The 23,335-nt window shown below is 34.4% G+C and overlaps 2 protein-coding genes across 2 annotated transcripts; both read left to right on the forward strand.

Moving 5' to 3' along the window:
* Nucleotides 1-9,651: 9,651 nt before the first annotated feature.
* LOTGIDRAFT_59081 (hypothetical protein) lies at nt 9,652-10,026 on the forward strand (the record flags this gene model as incomplete). Its single annotated transcript, XM_009045877.1, has 1 exon — nt 9,652-10,026. A coding segment is annotated over one exon (375 nt), but the record flags the coding sequence as incomplete, so codon positions are not given.
* Nucleotides 10,027-20,695: 10,669 nt separating this feature from the next.
* Nucleotides 20,696-21,544, forward strand: LOTGIDRAFT_102460 (hypothetical protein; the record flags this gene model as incomplete). The annotated part of the gene is made up of 2 exons (XM_009045878.1): nt 20,696-20,810; nt 21,216-21,544. Coding segments are annotated over 2 exons (444 nt in total), but the record flags the coding sequence as incomplete, so codon positions are not given.
* Between the last annotated feature and the right edge of the window lie 1,791 nt (nt 21,545-23,335).

The following is a 23,335-nucleotide window of genomic DNA, read 5'->3' on the forward strand; positions in this document are numbered from 1 at the left end:
TTCCAACTCGTGGCACTCCCCTTTTTATGGGTGGACACCATAATGGGTATCTTCAAAACTTAAATTAATCACAATCAAGGTCCATTGCGTAAGGTCACTATTTTCAATCTGTGGTCAGATTCCATCTAAGATTATAGTCGAACACCACAATGGGTCCCCCAGTTTCAACAAGTCCGTAGATCACTGTTTCCTTGCCAGGGGTAAAAACTCTCTCTGGATCGCTGACATCGTACTGAAGCTTCACAGAAAATAATTAATAAGCTAGTCAGATTAGACTAGACTTAACACGGCAAGACGACAACAGACAGCACCCTTAACAAACCGTAGATCACCGTTTCCAAGTCTGTCGACACAAGACAGTATCAATAATTTTAGGTTTCCAGTCATCATCTTAACTCTGTCCACGGGAACTCGTCCATAGCAATGATTTCATTAAATTATTCACTTCTCTAATGACTCTCGCGAAAGGTATCAGGAGCTAGAATAAGACCATTTTATAGGTTTGAGTAAAAAGTGGTTGTAGAGGTACACTATACGGAATTCACCAAAGGACATAAATTTTTCATATGTTAAAAGCCATGGTTCACACTTTTCGGTGGTACATTTTGGGTGTAAATAGTCCACAGAAGTACTAAAACTGCACGAAAATCGCACAATCCCTTCAAATATAGGCCTACCTCAAACTAGGAATTTCAAGTTTCCTGAAAAGACGAGTAGCCATTATAATTTTCAAACACGGATAATCCTGGACACACATGGAGGTGTTTAACATTTTACGGTTTAGCGTAGTTGAAATTCCTGTTTCTGAGACTAAGGTACGGTTTGTCAAAGGGAGTTCGAACATGCATATGGCCTTGAAGGAAGGCACTCTTTACTACCCCCCCCCCCCTTCCCTCCTCTAAAATAAAGGATTTCTCTGTCGAAAGGTCAGGATATCGTTAACTTTGAGTTTTAATCTGTAAATTGAGAATGAAGTAGACTACATAGACCGTGTCAAATTTCATTATTAAAGTATCAATAGAATAAATAAAACAGTTTCACGATTTTATGGTTTTTCAAAAGGGAGTGGGTGTCGGCTGTCTAAAAAAAGGGATTGTGACTAAATTGTGTCTCCCGGTGTTCACCAATATATGTGTTTTTGTGAATATTATGTTTGATTTTCATATTATTATCAACAGTTGGAAATATAATCATAAGACAAAATTTAAATTTTTATCGATATTAGCTTCATTCCACTTTAAAAAACGTATTTTAAAATTATGAATTACATGAAATTTACGTTTAACTTTTTTTAGACCCACTAACAGAATGCTTTTAAAACATAAACTATAATTGACACAGAGTTAAAAGCCATTTATTATAGAGCACAAATAGGTTTCAGTCTTCCTGTTCCAAACCACTATAGAATGCATTAATTTTTTTTTTTTCATATCATACTGGAATGTAGTTTCTATTGCTTCAAAGTCTAGAACATATTCATTTATTATTGTTATATCAATAATTACAAAGAGCTGGAGTTCACTTTTTTAAAAAGCTTCGTATAAGGCAGTGAAATTTAAACAATCGAAATACCATGATCAGAACGAGTTTGGAAGAATGAAGGAGATCGAATAACTCACGCCACGCCATCCAGGACCGAGTCTCACCGCCATGTCATTCGACCCGACCAGATTTAACGAAGAATCAACAACCAAACCAACAACACAGATTCATCCAATTTGAACCAATCCAACTACCAACTACTACGACTACCAACAATTACCTAGTTTGCGATATCAGCATCCGCTGGAACGTTAACTTGTCGTCTACCTACCTACCTACAATCGAAAGCCCCGTTTTCATACGAGATGGATTGTCTGTACTCATATACCATTCTCGAGTTCATGCACGTTGGCATATTTACAAAACAAAACGCAGAAATGGCTATACAAGAGTTTTGATTGGTCGAATAGAAAACACGTGATATCTTTATAATAAATGAAGCAATGGTGAATGACAATAACATGCCAACACACGTTTCAAAACAATAAGTGTATAACTTTGCTCTCTTTTTAGTTTCATTTTCCAGCAATCAATTGCTGTTTCATGTGACAAAATCATTACTGTTCCTTCTAACTTACTGTAATTATAACTTTCTTAATATGTTTTGTCATTTGCGGTCAAATTATAATTTGACAAATATATTAGGACTATTTTTTGATTTTGTTCATTGAATAACAGTATCACAATCATTGTTTTAAACGTTATTTTAACTGTGCCACCAGTGCCTTCTGTTGAATAGTTACTCTACTAGACCTTATTGCATGCTATCGATGTGTGTGCCAGAGATAACGTTAAGTCAATCAGCCGGTTGGCTTCCGATGCAGATATACACAATCATATTATATATTTCATATAGTATCAACATCAGTCCAGCTAGAATTGGGAATCTGAGCATTGACTAAGGTTGAGATGACGTTGTCCAAGTGATAACTGTATTGTTCACAATTCACAATCTGAATAAGTTCTACTTGTCCAACTTCGATACGGAATCGGGCTGAGTATCAACGTGCTTTTTAGGCTTCTGTTTTAATATTTCTACATATCTCTACACTTGATGTATTGAGCACTATTTTAACAATGGTATTTCTATATCACTCTACAATTCATGTATTAAGCACTATTTTAACAGTAGTATTTCTATATCACTCTACAATTGATGTATAGAGTACTATTTTAACAGTGGTATTTCTATATCACTCTACAATTGATGTAATGAACACTATTTTAACAGTGGTATTTCTATATCTCTACAATTGATGTATTGCGCACTATTTTAACAGTGGTATTTCTATATCACTCTACAATTGATGTATTGAGCACTATTATAACAGTGGTATTTCTATATCACTCTACAATTCATGTATTGAGCACTATTTTAACAGTGATATTTCTATATCACTCTACAATTGATGTATTGAACACTATTTTAACAGTTGTAATTCTATATCGCTATACAATTGATGTATTGGGCACTATTTTGACAGTGGTATTTCTATATCGCTCTACAATTGATGTATTGAGCACTATTTTAACAGTGGTATTTCTATATCGCTCTACAATTCATGTATTGAGCACTATTTTAACAGTGATATTTCTATATCACTCTACAATTGATGTATTGAGCACTATTTTAACAGTGGTATTTCTATATCACTCTACAATTCATGTATTGAGCACTATTTTAACAGTGGTAATTCTATATCGCTATACAATTGATGCATTGGGCACTATTTTGACAGTGGAATTTCTATATCACTCTACAATTCATGTATTGAGCACTTTTTTAACAGTGGTATTTCTATATCACTCTACAATTCATGTATTGAGCACACTTAACAGTGAAAATATTTCATTATTGTTTTTCACAATATACGCTAATTTGAGTTTATCTCAAACGGAAGCCAGTCAGTAAATAAATGTAATATGGCGATCACGTATTCAAGCTTGACCATATGTCACTTCAACTTACTTGTCTTGAGTTGTATTGTTCTACTGATCATCCTCTACTGTCATTATCTGTCGTGTGGATCTTGTCTGTCAGAGTATGTTTTACCCATGTACTCCCTGAATACAATCATGTCGGAATCGCAATATTTCGGTTGTACGTTTATTTACTACTTGATAGCTTTGACAGTTCATTCAACTAACCCCAATTACCTTCTGATCCATTAAAATAGATTCCATTAAAATAGGTTCTAGAAGTAATTTTTACGCTTGAAACTTCACAAACCCAGCGTGTCTTTCGGCCATGGTTATTCTCTAGGATGACAAATGGCGATCTCTCTGATATTTTTCTTTTTGATTGTGCTATTGAAGACATACGGCATACACCGTGGGATATTTCGCATTGACAGGGTTCTCGGTTTATGTTATATTGCGAACAAAAAGGCGCTTTTTATATTGACTGTCCCTCCGAATTACATCACTGACAGAGAGAACCATGTTGATAAAACTGAACGTTTTACCAATGAACCACCATAGCTCCCATGTCGACCTCGGTACGACAACATTGACTTTGAACAAATATTGACTCATATTTTCTGCAAATTTTAATGCAAGGCTTATGATCTTTAAGAATTAAAAACCAACTTTTCAATAATCAATGAAATTTCAGGGATTTCTTTGACGTATATTTCCGACCAGGTCGGAAGACTTACTTGAAAAATTGTATCGCCGTTCGTTTGGCAATTAAACCGAGGTGATCGACAGGCTACCCTAGTGAAAACAATTATTCATTATTTATGCGAAATATATTATAAAAACTTGATCTTCTTGTACTCTTGTGATTATATTACGCAGAAAGACACCAATCAATTTCCCTATACAGTTGGTCTTGGTACACTTGACTTCCTACATTAGTTAATAACAACCTGAATATCAGGTGGTCCAAATTGAGTTGGGTGTTGAAATCTGAAAAACAAAAGCGAGGGCTTGAATTACAACATTAATTGACTATGGTGTGGTAGTTTTAACAAAGAGTTGTCAAGCTTACGCTTTATTTTCGTGATTAACATCAATTGAATGAACACGCTTGTGACACAATATTCACGAAATGTCGTGACAGGCACAAGATGTGGTTTATCAAGTGTAATCAATAATTGTTAGATGAACAACCCCTACTGACCCCTCTGAAACTAGTAGGTGATAATTGCAGTATCAGAAAATGAGTAGGGATTAATTTGTTTATTGCACGTACTGTATAATTAGAAGATAATTGCGAGTTCAGATCAAGGGATAATTTGCTTAAACAAAGACCATAATTAGCCTCTTAAATTTTGATTATTACGGATCAGTACAGCGACATCGATTGGCGTGACACTGACTAGGGTAAGTTTGAAAAGACGTAGGTTGAAGAAGTGATGTGGGGGAGGGGGTGGTATTAGCTTGAGCCATAATGAAGTTCTATATTTGCATCCACCATGTACGTTGCACATTTTATATCATATTTCAGCGTAATGGAATAACACAAATTGCAGAGACGACTCCCCATTCAGGATCCCAAATTTCAGTCATTTTCGTATCAGTACATAGATTTAAATTACTTTGACTGACAAAATAAAGTAACATAATCCCTATAAAATGATTCATTTTCACTTAAGTTTATCAAGTTTGGATAAGGGCTGTGATCCTAACTCTGGTATCATATCTAATACAACTCGTACATCTAATTTATAAAGAGAGACCTTATTTATATTGGAAAAATACTTATCATTGAGAATTGACAGTGACATGGTAGAGAAGACTTGGAATATTGGCTGCCAACTTGTCAATCAGTAACTAGTTATATTGGATTCGCTTTCCATTGTAATCAAACACTCGTCGTAGACTTCACGACATTTTCATCATGCTGATAAATTCAGCTATAATAGAGCAGGTGGTTTCTGTCGGGGTATAAATTAGTCGTTAGAACAGTAATGTCGGTTTGTACATTAGCTAGCATATGTTAAAAACAACAATCCATGAACCCTGAAACTTGAACAATGTTATTAACATGGTATAACGTACCTGAATTTCATTGCACATCAGAGGGATACAGGGGCAGGAATTGGGGGAAGGGGATGGGGCATTAGATAAATTCAAGTTTTAAAAATAAAATTCTTTCGGGAGAATCTTGTCAGGCGCTTAGTAGGAGCTTACACCTATGCGAATTGTCGCATTTTGAATCTCAACAACTACATTAAGTCATTCTGCCCCGTATTTTTAACTCCAGTCTCGGAAGGCTGGTGCCACCACTACGTAGCGTTTGAAAATGTACATTGTCAAATTAAAATAAAGTTAATTTAATGTAATTTAATTCAATAAAGCTTGAAGATTAATCATTAACTCAAATCATGTGGGCAATAAATCGTAGACGTAACCAATCCTTAGACAATTAAATCTAGGTAAGTCCAGTATAGAATTGGTTACAACAGTTCCAATAGAATTTACTATCAAAACAACGGAACAAGTAAAGCTATCCTACTTGGTATTACAGAAACAGGAGTGGTCAACTCTATAACGGTATTAAGTGCTGAAGGAATGGTTGCCGCTTCCAAATGTATTTATGTCCTTAAGAAGGAAATAATATTAATAGTAATAGTATCGCGCAAGTGAGAATTTATACCGCGGAAGAATAACTTCAAGTCGTAGTGGAGTAGTGACCATTTTGTTGTGACGGTCTCGTGGTCTTGATTTCTGATACAAGTAGCTACTGCTGCTGAGTCCAAGACAAAAATAAAAAAAATATATTAAAGAATTCAAACCTCAAACCTTTCAGATACCTAATAGTAAACACGACCGTTACCGTGTGACCCAGGGTACTGTATTGTTTGGCATGCTGTAAAGACACTTATTTTTCCGTTTTAGGATATTGAAAAAGTGTAAGAAAAGAAAATCCTTTCTAACAGATGGTTCTTGGCCAAGGCTCTTGGCAGTGATCTTTCCCGGGGTATAGCAGGACAGTACAGAAAAAAATGAGAAAAGATGACCTATTCGAGATTACTAGTCTTTCGCACACTGACTGGAATTGGAGCCCACGACCACAATTTCTTCAACGTAACCAAATGACGTATTGTAAGGTTTCCACCAGGTCTAACCGACTGTGCTACAGAACCCCTAGTCTGAATAAACCCCAGACTCCCGCTGAGAAATAGATATTTCTAGTGAAGTGTTATTGTGAGTAGGATGTAATGATTAAGATGTAAGACAATGAACTGTGAGAGATTTATCAGTATATCGATAAACTGATCAGGCTGTTTTTAAACCGTGTATCGGCAACGCTGCATTGTGGAATTCTAGAATAGCAGTTTATTAATAAAGTGGCTAATCTGAAATTCACATTGGATCTGTGGTTTTAGGACGTTCGAGTCCTTACGTAAGAGACAAATTTACAAATAGTGCGTGCCGGTACCGACAATAGAGTTAATAACGGCTGCACAAAAAGTCAATTAACAGCAACTTTCAACTACCAAACCAAAGTGCCAAAACATCCAATTGATCCAGGTAAGAGTACCATCTACCACGACTCTTACCTAGTTTTCATGATAGATGCATCTGTTGGAAGTATAGGGCATCTGGTTCCGTTTCAATATAGTCATCAGTTTTAATTCTCAGTGGATTTATATACTTGTATGTCCGCGAAGCTATATTTATTATTAGGCTACACTGGTTGTTGGATATACATGGTTTAAGAACTATTAACGTGTACATGTGATAATATAATTCTACTACACCTGATTCTGTAATGTGGTTTGTGATTAATAGTTTTGATAAACATAATATGTTTAACTAAATTATGTTTTACAAATTATGATTTATTGGTTGTTTATTACAATGATATATAAATCATGTCAAGTTCGTCGTAGTTCGTAGTTCCTTCGTCGTCATTTTATAAATTTTCAGTTATTGCGACTAATACGTGTTTGAATTGCATAAATTGCGACTTGTGTTTGAAATCATTATAATTTCAACTCGCTAACTCTTCCTTTCCCTTTCCCTCCACAGAAAATAATTTACGGAAAGAAAATTTTACAACCACATGATATTATATTCAAACTATTCCCAAAATGGAAGCTAAGCTGTGAAAACTGGCAATACTGACTGCCTTGCGTGCTAGCGTTCTAAGTGAATTAACAGACAAAGACGAAATTAATTTTATTGGGCCAATTTTCGATATCATATCCCCTTAAAACATATTCGGATAAAACCGACAAACAATCGTGAAAGGTGCCAACAACAGTTCACTCTGACGACGGGTTTATCGCAAAGGCACGTCAAAACTGTTGGCTTGTCATACAACAGCTGGAAGACGGAGGCCGAATGCCATAAACGAGGCAAGTAGGTTAGCAGTTGGCAAACCTAAGACACAAACACACTTGATTAATTTGAATGAGTTTTAAAAAACTGGTAATGAATACTGTCGTTTATTTTCTGCGTGTCGTAGATCTGTTGACACTATTGAACATTGGTGATTAGAATGTAGCGTCGTCATATCGACTGATTCTCTATATAACAGACCTACACAACTTTGGATTTTAGTTTACTATATAAGTTCGGTGAATGAGGCGACTTAACACGGATTAAATTTTCTAATTTCTATGATGGATGACTTTTAGATTTTGTGTTCTATTAAATACTGGATTGATCTTGTTTGATATTATAAGTGGATCCTGAATTTACAGCTGAATTTGAAAGTCTGCGAATTATGAAATATTTTATGTGTTGATTTTGTATATTTTAATTTGTAAACAGAATCCTATTTTTAATTTTGTGTTCGGGTAAATTGTGGTTTGAATTCTTATGAACTAGTAATTTCTATAGATCGTAACACTACACTTATGTGTTAGAAATTCTGCGAACTTGTATGTGTGGATTGAAATGGTTTGAAGTTCAAAAAAAGAAGAAATACTATTTCTTATTGGGAACTAATATAGCTGGTTTCCCTTCCAAACGCGAACCCCTGTAGAAAGTACAAATTTCAGGTTCATTATTGGCAATCAACGAGGATTATTGAATATTGGTACTGCCGAAAGCGAGATTATTGGCAGGAATAATTAAGGATTCGTCCGTGAAGTGGAATGAGATTAATTCCTGATCATCAATGTTGGGAGTTCTAATTAACAATAATACTGTCATAAAAGCAATTCTGTGTTCCGCAAGATGGAATCGATGAAGGACATCAAGGAATGGCTAATCAACAAATGTAAAATTCCAAACATCAACGTTCCGGATGATTACAATGTCGATCATAGTGCTCCATTCTGTACAGTAGTCACACCTAAAAATATTCCCGAATTCGTTATACCAAAATCTAACGAATCGTCTCGAAATCCTTCAATTTGTTCGCAAGATGATGATGGTAGAAGTCTGTCCAGTGGAAGCATTCATTGTTGTACACCAAGTCCCGGAGTATCACCGCGAGGTTCCATATCCTGCCTGGAAGTGCCTAGGAATAAAAGTCCAATACATTCTCGATCAGCCCCCGTTTCACCTCGGCATGAAGTGAGGAATGGGTACCATAACTTCAGCGTACACCATTCCTTATCAGATCTTCAGAATGATGAGAACAGAGACACTAACGCTGATCCGAACTCTACTGCTGCGGTCAGTTTGTCACATTTCAAAACGCAGACCAATTATGGATTTACTACACTAAAAGAATGTCCTCACACCCGACGAAGAGAGTCTTTATTAATATCCCAAAACAACCCTAAAAATGGGAAACACAAATATCCATCTTTGAATACCATTGATCTACGAAAGTGTTCTTTGAATGATGCTCAAAGTCTGTTTCCAAAACAAATGGCCCGGAAACGGTCAGGTGGAGAACCATCTCGAATGTTTGACAGACGCAATACGTTATCAGAGAAAGATTGTTATCGTAACAGTAAACGTTATTATAGAAGGAGATCGTCTGCGTTTACGCCAGGTGATTATCCGGATGATAGTGGTTCGGATACGAGTCCAGGAACGTACAGACGTTACCTGCCCACATTTGAGGTTCCCGTTAAACGCCATTCTTCGCCTTGCTGTTCACCAATTTCACCAGGCCCCGATTTGATAGGGGACATAACTCCTAAATCAAATTCGTTTTCAAGTATTACACCATCGTTAACAGCTAATATTGCTGAATTAGGCGAACTAAAATTCTCTTTCCAATTTTTTCCACATTCTAAAAAGCTTCGTGTCACTTTAATTAAAGCGGAAAATTTGCACGTGCATAATAAAGCGGATCATAATTTGAATATTTTTGCCAAACTGTACCTGATGCCTGGAAAAATACAGAAAAACGTATCGCAGTTTGTGAAGCAAACCAAGAATCCCCATTTTAATCAGGAATTCCATTTCGAGGGCTTTAGTAAAGATGAATTAGAGGCAATGATGTTGAGGATTAAGCTATTCGATAAAGGACAGAAGTTACAGTTTACCGAGTATATAGGCGAGGTGAACATTAACCTATCTAATTATGATTTGCTACAGGAAACCCGGATGTGGAAGGACCTTGAAACCAAGAGAGATAGTGAGGTAAGTGAGGGTTATCTTTCCTTTGATATTTTATAAGTAGTTATTTAAATGACGAAATGTCATGTTATAAGATTATATTACTAGTCAAGTTAATGTTGACATTTGAGTTCTAACGTTTGACCTATACAGATTTTACTATTGTTACCCGAAAACATCATAATCGGTGGTATTAAACAAAATTCTACGATTTCAACTCAATTAACGATTGTTAGCCAAGTGGAATTTATCAATGAAAATTCTCAAGTAAACATTATTAGTTCTGTAGGCGTCACGAAATATATACCAATTTGACAAACTTAAATATTCAATTTACATAATGGGCTGAAAAGGACGTCTAGTTTACAATTATTTCTAATTTGGTTCGAGGAAATTGGTGATAATTTTATAAACAACAATTTTCATATTAACACCAGAATTTCAATGTAATGTAATGTAAAGGAAAACTACCTCTTAGAATGGATTAAAATTTAAAAATCTCAAAATTGGTGAAAAAATCAGTTGGACTTAGCAGGTGCCATGGCTACAGAATAGAATTAGAATTATTACTTAGTTTTATGAATTTATTGCATTAAAGAGGGATTCTATTGTATAGTTTGGGCACCAGGTCCACTGATGAACTAAGACTCATTTTTGCCAAGTTTAAAATTTTCAATATTTTGGTTATCCTAAGAATGTATTAAGAACTCTTGCCGTAGTGACAAAGATAAAGTAAAAGTTTGGAGTTGGCTAACATTTAAGTCACCACAATCCCCGGTTCCCTCAACCCTAGGGATAAGTCTAGTATTCTTCTTTCAAAGGTAAAGCAAGTAACTAGACGATCTAATTAAAATTATATTACAATTTCTTTTCGTTATGATTTTCTTTTGTCGGTCTCTCGGATGCATTTAGAAAACATATAAATTATTTAACAAAGTCGTATCTCACTCGAGATAACAAAGTTCTTCTATAAAGACAAAAGACGAATCATTCACAACATTATTTTCTCTTTTGCATCTGTGCCTGGAGTAAAGTTTTAACTATAACTGATTACAATGCTAAATCGCCACATAACCCCAAAACCACCAGCCACCATTTACAGATAAAGCAAGACGACTATAGAACAAATCAAAGATCACACATGAAATAACAAAGTTTATTAAGACAAAAGGCGAGTCGTTGAAGACATTCCTTTCTCTCGTTGTTGAATTGTATCAGTACCTGTAATGAAGGTAGTACCATGCAAATTCACCACATCCCTACCCCCGCACCCCCCCCCCCCTCCTCTTACAGATAATGCAAGTTGGGTACCTCCAAGGACAAACATGTATGTATCAAAATCGAATCGAATCACACATGAAATATAAATATTCTTCTGAAGACAAAAGACGAATCATCCGTAACATTCTTATTACTTGTTGTTGAAGAAAATCTCTTTTGTTTAATCAATGTGCTTCAAATATTAATAATAGAGTAGACATTTCGCCATTTTGAAAGACACTTATTGATAATAACAAATAGAAAATGATATTGATCGCTATGTCACTATATCCTTCAAGGATCGTCATTTTATTTAACAGAGAAACATCTGTCAATTCGACCTTTATAAAAAAAAGACCATCATTCATGCTGTACATGTTTTGTATAATCGCAATAATGTCAAATTACTTCGTTCTATATATTACTTTCATTTTCTGTTCAAACGTTTCACATGCAACTGAGTTTGTCAACATTGTCGTCTCCATGGTAATCCATTGTAAAAAAAGAACGAGAGTTTGGTGAAAATCTGGTTAGCTTACAATGAAGACTTCATGCAGGTTTCAGGAAACAAAATGGACAATAAATTGCAATCTAATTAGATAAGATTGGTCAACTCGACACATCCCTTTCATTTCCTATATTACCTAATACCACTCTAAAAACTTGATTTAGTCTGAGCTCTTCACCTTGGTTTTGTATATCGCTGGAGTAATGTAAATTCTCCCAGAGTTTCCCACACGTAAGTAGCTCGTGGAAGGTGTTCTCCGGGAAACTGTCGGATAGTCTCTAAGAACTTTCGGTAGACATATTGCAAGGAACTTTTCTCTCATTTGATCTTTTTTTTTAGATAGAAACGTGGCCAGCAATTTTCTTCCATGTGGTAGAGAGATCTGCTAGAAACTGTCGAGAGACTGGTTTGTGTTTGTCGTGTTAAGAGTTCTCGCAATAAAAATTCCAAGTTTTATATATTTTGAAGGAATTTTGCGATTTTTTCAAATTTCTATTACTTCTGAAGACTGTTTTGATATATTCAACCCCCCAAAATGGCGCATCTGTCCCTTTAAGGAAGCCTGAGGGATGATGCTATTTAACTTTAAATGTATTGACATATACTGTACATGCAATTATATATTGTAAACGCTATCAATACCACAGATCTAGAGATAAATAACAGTAGTTGAGAAACTAGAATTCAACCAAAAACAAAAAGTATGTCCTCGATTTAATCTTGCCAACAGAATAGCATTCACAATCCCATTTTCATTTCTGTTGTTAAGTAGAAAAATACCTCTGAACTAATCCTAGTTATAAAAGTTGAATTGATTTATTTGTACAAAACCAAATCAGTTAAATTGTTCAATGGAATAAGATAATTCTGAGTAATTCCCTCTATATACTATTAAGAACATAGTTAAAGTTCATTGAACGGCAAGTTTAAACAGAAAGTTCATTTAGCAAAAGGTTTTGAGGTCATCACAAAATGAATTCACTTCGACAACTTTTACATGACACTGAGATGCCGAGAATCGCAATAGTAGTTTCACATCAGAGTCCGTTCAAGAGCATAGCCACTTCAAAATTAAACATGAATATATTGGCCACAGTAAGCTGTGCTGAGAACAATGTTTTCTATTTTCTGTGTTCAGATTGTTGGTACAATAGTATAGTTCCATTCATGTTTGTAATGGTAATTCGAGGGTATTGAACAATGACACAGGGTCGACTCTCGACAACACTAACCGTTGTACCAGAAATTATCTCGTCTAAAAACATCAAGGATACAGCTTATAATTGTGTGTTTTCAAAACGCAGTCCTTTCAAAATCTTAGCCACAACCCAGAAAAATCCAACATGGATGCTGGTAACAACAGAAAACCATATTGAGCACAATGCCTGTTTCATGTGTGCAGAAGTCAGAAGGCATGGTGCCATTGTTGTTTAGTGGTAGTTTGTTGTTATTGAACCCTTGCACGGGGTTGATTCTCGAAAGCACCAACTAAGGCATCAGAAATCATTTCGTTTATTATATGTTTATCGTGTTGATGTCTCAATTCTAAGAGAAAACTTCGTTATTTTTACTGTGAAAATCAGAGACACAACTTAAATTAAACGTGTGAAAATATTCCACTTTATATTCAAGAGGGTTCTGTGTCATTCAAGAGACTTTTATTGAATGTGACTTCGTTTTATTTTATTTCAAGCCATTTATTCAGTGCGTGGATTATTTACACTGGTTGTTATTTTCATCATTTGTATCTTGAAGGATTATGTAGGCTTGGGCGCTGGAAACTTTACATGACGTCGAACAAATAATGGTCGGTTGTGTAAGTATGGTCACTTCATATAGGTCATATTTCCTTAATTCAGTCGATCAAGCTGTAAATGTGTCAGGATCAAGGAATATCGGTAGAAAGGATCCTTGAACCTTGTAAAAATCGGTTGTTTCGTCTGTCGTATACGTCTGTAAATCTACAAAATCCTGAATCTGTAAACGATTTCTCCGAAAAGTTTGGGGATAGCAGGTATAAGAGTCACCTAAGGACACAACTGGAATCAGATTGTGGCTGCATTGCATCACGACCTCGTAAAATATAATTTATATAAAAAATAGTTCACAATGTGACGTTTGATATGAAAAAGAGGTACATCCGGTACATGTAAGTCTGCACTTTAATCAGATTGTGGTTGCTGCATCACATCACAAAATCGGAAAATATAATTAATGAAAAAGAAAGGCCTGCAACATGACGTTTGATGGAAAGAAAAGAAGTCTTATTAATACAGCGGTGATTAAATCCTGTTTCCCATCGTGACATGAGCTCTACCACGTTAATTGAAATCTATACCATTCACTACTCTTTATTCTGATTCTCAAGATTTTAGATGTATTTATATAGAAGTGTATTTCTGTATCTTAATAACCTTAAGGAAGCAGATATTTTACAAAACCTGAGGTATTACATCTTTCATCATGATCATCGTCATCGTCATCGCCATCGCCATCATCATCATCATCATCATCATCATCATCGTCATCGTCATCGTCATCATCATCATCATCATCATCACTATCATCATCAGATCTATGCTATTCATTGCATTGCTATAAATTTTGATGATTTGAGATATATTGTCATAGGAGTATATATCTGTATCTTTGATATATTGTAAAACTTGAAATAGATCTGCGTAATTTTTGCTCCGTCAACAGCAAGAGGTTGAAGTGACAGAATGAAGGGCTATTGTAAAATATAATAGAAACTTGTAATGCTTTAAAGGGACAGTTACAGCATTCTGGGTTGTTGATATTAGTCTTGAATATATGTAAATAGTCTTCAGAAGTACTAGAAATGAACAAAAATACTTCAACCTAGAAATTTTACTCACTATTTCTATATATGTCTTTCCTATATATCACAGAGTATCTTACAATGCGTCGTCAATTCAACATTCAAGCGCGGATAATGGATTTGAAGACTGAAAATATTGAGCTGTGAACACTATGACTAATTGGCTTAGGTAAACAATTCCCGTTTCTGAGACTAAAGTATGATTGGTTAAACTAAATGGCACCTATCCATTTAATACAAAAGGCCTCATGATTAAATCAATCATCGTCATCATCATCAAGCATCAACATATTTTCTTTAACTACCATAGTGTGTTCTTATAAGAATGAACAACCTCATGTGGCGGTACCGAGAATAGTGTCAACCTGGCTTTAAATGGTCAGACGAATGGGGACACAGAAGGGTCAAGGGGGCTAACAAACAATTATTTTCCAATGTAAAAAGACATGTGGAACTGTGTGTGTGGGGAAGCGGATTCTCGATCCTGGAATCCTCGTAGAAACGCCCATTCTATCTTAGCTTTGTGAATAACACGAATGACTGCACATCTGATATACTGAAGCCTTGGTGGTTAATCAATACCTTATTACATAATGAATCCTTGTAACTTCGGCAATATGAACATGTACAATGTGATTTATGGCTTTCCGTTATGACGGCAGTATTTAATTTGTAACCAATATTACTTTATCTTTAATTAACCTGAAAACACAATTCGTTAATCCTAGGACATTATTCTGTTTGAAACTCTATCAAGAAATCTATAAGCTTATCGATAGATTACACCACTTCATTTTTGTAATCAGATTGAAGGCTAAGCCTTTGGTCAATATTTGGTGAAAAATTCAATATACTGGGACGAGTATCAGCGTTTGTACTTTTTCTTTTCACTGACAGGGGTCAATAAAAACCAAAACGTCAGTTAGCTTTGATCCACAATCAATCTAATAAAAATGCGAAATTGGATTAGGTTCAATAAAAAAAAACAAATTCATCAAATATGAAAATAACGCTGTTTCTTTTCATTCAAGGGCACATTTTGATTTGTATTGTACATTTCCAGAATGTTATACATGTAAATGCAATGCCCTTGACAAGTAGTTTCAGCGAATTGGTGTTGACAACCTTTTTGTATTCCGGATGTCTTTAAAGGCCATATTCTCCATTTCGGGGTCGAATTTCATGGCTGCTTGATGAATTGAACACGAAATTGTCCCAAAAAGGTTTAAAATTATTGATTCTTGAATGAGTGTGCCTGTGCCATTTCCTCTTATAAACAGATAAATTACTACCCATAGTTACCTTGTCAGCTATAAGATTGAAAAAGGTTATATTACTTACATAGTTACTGTGCCAGCTATAAGATTAAAGACTTTTCTATTAACCTGTTTTATTGAAATTCTTTATTACAATATTGTAATTCTAAAAGTTAGTAGTCCTTATGGAACAGGCCTTTAAAACCCTATTTCTAATGAAACAATATTAATAGTCCCTTTTGTAACATTATTCACTAATTATCTAACTCTAGAAATAATCAGTATCAAAAATTAAAGTTCTTTAATTAACCCATTTCAGTTGTCTCAAGATGTAATTTCTAAATTTATTAGTCCTTCTGGAAGGATGTTCTGTAGGAGGTTATTGGGGCCTACCTTCCTTAGTTAGACATATATTACGACAATAAGTCCCTATAGATACATTACTAACTTACAGCATAAGTTTATTGATTAAAAGCCTCAACAATTGAATGGTTCCAAACAGGTAATTAAAAACTTATACGTTATTAGGATATTGTTGACCATATTTCGTATATTAGTAATATATTACCAAAAATAAGTCCCTGTAGTTAGATTATTTACTTACATCATAAGTTCAGTCTTAACTTAAAACCATTCAATTGGAAATTCATGGTTCCCAAGTTGTAATTTAAAAACTAATGGTAATTATTTAGATGTTGTGGGCCCACCTCGCATAGATATATTACGACAGACAATCCCTGTAGATATATTTCTTACTTACAGCATAAGAATAATGATTAAAGTCCTCAACATTAAACCATTTAAATTGAATTTCATGATTCCAAAGATATATCTAAAAAGTATTAGTTATTAAGACGTGGGCACTACGTCGTATCGACGAAATATACAAGTCCCCATAGGTACATAACTTACTTACAACATAAGTTTATTGATCACTCTCCATAGCTAACGAGATAGTAATAATCCACAAAGTTCCATTACTAACTGGCAATTTAATGTTTCAAGATCTAAATATTCTTTTCATTTGTAATTTATGATCCCAAAGAAGTAATTGTAAGAATGAAATAAGCTTGAAAGACTGTATTTAAATAGTCATTAAGTCCCACTGTTCCATCGTAAACTGATAACTCTAGCAATTTCAAAATTAATGTCATTTTATACGTTAAAATCTCAAACGGACTTCGAAAAGAAAAACTCTAGCAAAAAAAAAACGAGCAACGTCATTATCCGAGAACAGCGCAAAAAGGCTACACCTTTTATTACCGACTAACGTGTATAGCCTATAGTACACCGCGTCAATACGAAGGGGTATCTTTACCAACAGGATCAACCCTGGAGCTTCATTAACGTCTATCCCCAAGAGCTAATTTAAATGTTTGCAGTCTGCATAAGTGATGTTTAATACCGAATATCTTTCCGTATGTAATATGTAATTAAAGGGGGATCTAGATCGTTTAAACTGAGGCAAGACTATATCAATAGGTATTTCAGTGTCTCCTGTACCCCTATACCATCATATTATTATAGTTTGTGCAGTCTTATTTCAATGCTGGTTAATGAGATCTTCGTCTACTTGCATTCCATTAGTCTTTTTATTATAATGATGAAATGTTTCGGAGTCCCAAGATAGTCTAGTAATGTACGTAGTTTAAAAGAAAGGATGTAAAGAGAATGCGTAACGAGAAAATCAAAGAGATGAATAAACGCTGTATTATCTCCCTTTGCTGTTTCAAACCTAATTTTTAAGTCTAAATAGGTTAGCAGTGTCATTCTTTCTTATATTCTTATATTATATGCTATAAGATTAAAGCTTACTTCAGTAATCGGGTATATATGTCACTGCTATCAAACAATCGAGACATCTTCTATCAAGCCATATTTCATGATAAATGGGGCAACGAAAATCACTCTGCTGAAGAATATAGATATATGCAATTTTCATAACATAAGCAAAATATGAGCACTCTGTATTGCGAAGTAGACTGGGACCTTTTCTAACAAAAATATACATTGGTGTAAGCTTTGAAGTTAATGTAAAATGTGACGTTCTAGCTGTTAATGTGGTTGAAAGTTAATATTCAGATATACTATTTTATATATTTTTGAAGGGATAAGGCGATTTTCGTACATTTCTAGTACTTCTGAGGACTATATTCAAGATTCAAATTAAAACCCCCCATACTCAAAATGGTACATCTGTCCTTTAAGGTTAAAATGGAATGTCGCTGCAGGCTATAGGCTTCTCCTAACAAAGAATTAAAAACCAACAACATAGACCTATAGTCAACACAGGTTTAAAAATGCCGATGCTCATACATCTATTTATTGTGTATGGAGATTTATGATACAAAATGTCAGAAGATATGATATATACTATATATATATAGTTATAAAATCAATAGTGATTAAGAAGCGAGGAAGGATAAAGTAAGGCCAGGAAATGATGTTGAGCTAGTATATTGTTAAATTGTCACCTTCATTATTTGATAACCAAGATGGCTTATTGATCTTTTAAATAAATTAGGTCGACATAGTCAAGATATTCTATCAACTTGATTAATATTTTGATCATCAGTTTTCATTTATTTTTCATCATCATGATTTTGACCATTGTAGTAGTGGCGGGTGTCGCCTAAAAAGCAGACCATACTTACCTTACTCTTTTCGGAACACCTGATGGTACTTCCTTTACTCCCGATGTTGCCATTCTTTGGACGACATTTTTTGATTGACAACATTGTCTTGCTAGTACGGATTTATTTCATTCATCATAATCATCATTGGGACGCCATCATCATCCTCGTCCTCATCATCATCACCACCACGATGACTTCATCATCATCACGGTGACGTCCTCATCATCATCATCACGATGACGTCATCATCATCATCATCATCTTGACGGTGACATCATCACGGTGACGTCATCATCATCATCATCATCTTGACGGTGACATCATCACGGTGACGTTATCATCATCATCATCATCTTGATTTGATATGTTAATTATAAGAAACATTTATGTGTTATATTTTATTGTTTATTTAGTTGTTCGTGAACTGATGTTGGGGACAAAAATGCAAAAGGGGTGATGTCATGTTGACAAATTCCAATATAAATCATGTGATGTATCTTCACTATTAATTTAGTGTGGTTTAGAACTGATTTAAGACAGGTTTTTGGCGTTTTCACTAACACATAAACAGCGCTTTTTATTTTAGAGTTGTATTGTTAATTTTGGTTATATTAATTAAGAAAATTCTATTTTAGTTTTTGCACGTAATTTTATTTTAATTACATTATTAAACAGTCTGGGATTTGAATAAAATAGAAACATTAAAGGAAAAGTAATGATTAAGAGAAAAAATTTAAAAAATGTTTCTGTAAAAAATCGCCATTAATCGATATCATGTATTATGTAGCTAACAATTGGCTTAGTGAGTGAGACATTGTTAAAATAAACACACTTACAACTCGGGTCCATTAAAATCATGTTTATTAGCATGTTTCAAGCCATTATTCATTGTTAACTTAAGTCCAACTCAGAAATAAAATTTTATTTTTCCTGTAAAACAAGAATCGTTTAAGGAATAGAAAAAATACTACACTGCATTGCGAATTGAAGTTTTACAGTCCATCAAAAGCCAAGAAATACTGGAACTGTACGAAAATCAAGCAATCTCCCTCAAATAGACCTCACACTTCCTATTTATATACATTGCTAAGGAAAAGACGAGTCGTCATTTTAACTTTTAAACGAGGATAATTCTGAACATATTGATTTGAAGGCTCGGATTTTGACAATGAGCTGTGAACAATTTTACTGATTAGCTTAGCTACAAGTAGCTCAAGAGAAATTACATGTAAATTAGATAAACATTTAAATAGCCACCAGAAAGACAAATTAAACGTTAGATTTAAATGTAAATAGGTTATAATCTGGTTATAGTGATATGATTTTCAGTTTAGATTTTAGCAATCATGGGAGCGGTTTAAGTTCTATTTTGCTATACACAAAGGTGTACAATGTAAATGGGAGGTTAGATTAGTTGGAACTATAGAGGGAAGGGATGTGCCAATTGTCTTTAGACAAACACACACAGACACAAAAAATAAACTGATATATATGGCACATTTTTCATCAATAAAGTCGATGCAATTTTCGCTTCACCTCATGAATGGAATAAACTGCCCCATTCCCTTCAAACAAAGTTGCTCTATCCCAATCTTCAAAAATAATCTAAAAACATACTATTTTAATAAGGCTTTTAATCAGTGATTTAACTTTTAACCTTTGCTTTAATTTGAAAATGTACGCCACTGAGCAGTTTTACTGAATGTACCTGCTATACAAGACGGATTATTATTATTATAATTCAATTAAGTGTTGTTTGTTGTAGCTCGTGCTGAGGCTAAATGGTCAGTAATTATATGATGAGAAAACTACCCTCACTCTATACTTTTACAGAGTAAAACGTGCCATAAAAAATTGTTATACCACAATAAAGTACATCCCATTCGCTTATACGACAAGATCAAATGAATTTTTCGATATCACGTTTTTAGATTGTACAGTGTACGCGGTGTCTTCATGAGAAATTGTACACAAGTTATATTCTATAAAAAAATACCGAGAAAATATTGCGCAGATGCCGCTAGCATAAGGCCATCAGTCCATGTTACCATATCTACTTTGTAAACGAGCTGTCTATAACATCTGATTTTGACTCTTGATTGACGAATATAATTCGCATATTGATTATTTCTTCTAACAACAAAAATATAATGTATTCACATTCTATGCATTTCAGGACCTGGGTCATTTACATGTGATGTTGACCTATGAACCCCGAGGTGAAAGGTTAACCGTGATGGTAGTGGAGGCTACTGGTTTACCCCAACATAATATTACCGGACCCCCAGGTAATTTATATTCTATTATTATATTCCGGTCTTTTAAAGGTAAAAAAAAAGTCCACAAAATAACAATTTGGCAATACATTGATAGCATCTAATGAACTTATCTTATGAGAAAGTATATTAATCAAAAATGAGAAAGTATTTCATTCTGAAAATGGTATCAGGTGTCTAGAAGCGAAAGCATACCGTATGGCTCTACTAATATTCAATGAATTTTTGCCGACGAGATCATTTATGGCATATTATTGTAAATCGAATTCATCATTCTGGTAAATAAAGATGTATTATCTATATCTTTATAAGGGTATATCAATGCGTGGGTATCGTTGCATGACGTTTCTCATCTTTAGTGACACCATCAGGAGTAGACAAGCAACCTCGCTTCATTTCCCTCTTGTTATATTTTAGATCCTTATGTTCGAGTGGAAGTTATCCAGACAGGACGTGGTGTGGACAGAAAACAAACCAGAACACGAAAAAACACGACTCATCCAGTGTTTAAAGAGACATTCACTTTTACAATTTCCACACATCCAGAGGATTTAAGATACACCACTTTAAAACTAACTGTTTTTGATCACGATAGGATAAGGAATGATGACGTCATTGGTGAAGTGCGTATCGGATACGGAGCTACGGAGGAAAGTGGATCGGAACATTGGACTCGTGTCACTAGAGATCTAGAGCGCGAGACCAGTCGATGGCATTATATCATTGATCCGACCAACACTGTTTAATCAGTTTCTACAATGGTATTTTGACGTCTTTCTTCTTAAGATATTAAATTGGATGACATTTTGGTCAAACTATAATAATTGTGCACTTCCTCGTATACAACTATTCTTAAAATCACGTTTAGTGAACATTTACTCGAAGAAGATATTCTGTATTCTAACCAATGACATCCAATCGAAGAGATTCAGAGCAATTCCTGAAAGCGTTTGTTTGACCTCAAGGAGTTCAAAACCCCAACATCTTGCATGCCAGTACATGTATCTGACTCACGAGCCCATGTTCGCCTCTGATTCTAAGATTTGACATAATTTGTGATAAAGTTGCTATCTTCATCACCACCTGATTGGTTTATATTTAATGCATTTACACAGAACACGCGTTTGTTTGGAACTCAGTGTCGTACGTTGTCACACTGCAAATTCCAGCGATTAAAAGAATCGGAAATAGTGCAGAATTTCTAGTTTTTATCAGATAGCATGTTAACAATAGAGTATGCTGTGCACATATTTAATTTGTGAAATATCCCATAGAAGTGGACTTTTTCCATTTATACCACTATAAGGTATATAATTATATAATACACTTGGTGGTCAGATTTTGCCTTTAAATTAGATTTTCTTACTTTACATGTAAATAATAAACAATTATGTTAACATTTAAACTGTAGTTATGTTTAATGAAACGATCTGAAATCGCCTCATAATGCAGACAACGGATACTACTTGACAAGATCCCCATTTGTCAAACGTTAGAAGTAGCTCGGCCTGAAATAGGTGTCTGAATATCGCTTGTCAAAGACAAAGATTGATATAGTCCAGTTGTATGAATGTCACTTGTCAAATTTCAGTAAAGACAGTCTGGAATAGTCCTGGAATGGAATCTGATCTATTTGTCGTAGCGGAATGCATAACGGCAGAGACAAGACTTTGTTCTGTTAAATTTCGATCATTCAAGAATCCATACTAAGACCCCCTGGTTAGCTATTGACCTTCCATAGCCACTAGACTCAGAAATGACAAATGAAAATACAATCCAGCTAATAATAATATTTGATGCGATAATGAAACATTATGAGTCTAGTAATACTTAGACAGACTAATAAAGGTATAATAGTCTTATATCGTATTATATTTTATACCTATTTCAATTTATCATAATACTTATACTTCACTCACGAGTTTCTATCCAGCCTTCGGAAGAAATATTTAATCAGGAATCAATTTAAGCGATTCAAAGTGACTCCAATATTTCCTCTGATTAGCCAAAATTAAATTTATCACGACTATCTGCAAATCAAATCAAATTGTATATTCGAAGGTTTTACTAGTATATTTTAAATTGTTACATAAGTTTTAAGAAATTGAACCTGATTAGCCAAAACTAAAATTTGGTGTGATAAATTGCTAATGAAATTTTTCAATCCAAATTGAATCCTCAATTCAATGCACCATTTCTCAATTTGCGCGCCACTTAACGTTTTTCAACCTTAGGCCAATAAGAAAAAATACATACAATTGCTTATCATTTATATTCTAATGGAATTCTAAATTTGTAGTGATGGTTTGCTAGAAAGAGAGATATAGACAATCATCGGTCATGGTTGTGTGGATACATTATTATCGCCCGTCATAAAAAAAACTATTATATAATTAATTCACAGTACAAAATAACTTCAGCAGACCCAATTGATCAAAATATACTCCACATTCCATCTATGTCACTTATATATTATAGAAAGTGAAACGGAAACTTTGAAAAATTCTAGTCACAAATTGATCGACACTATAATCGTC

Source organism: Lottia gigantea (genome assembly GCF_000327385.1).
Source record: "Lottia gigantea unplaced genomic scaffold LOTGIsca_1, whole genome shotgun sequence".
NCBI lineage: Eukaryota > Metazoa > Mollusca > Gastropoda > Lottiidae > Lottia > Lottia gigantea.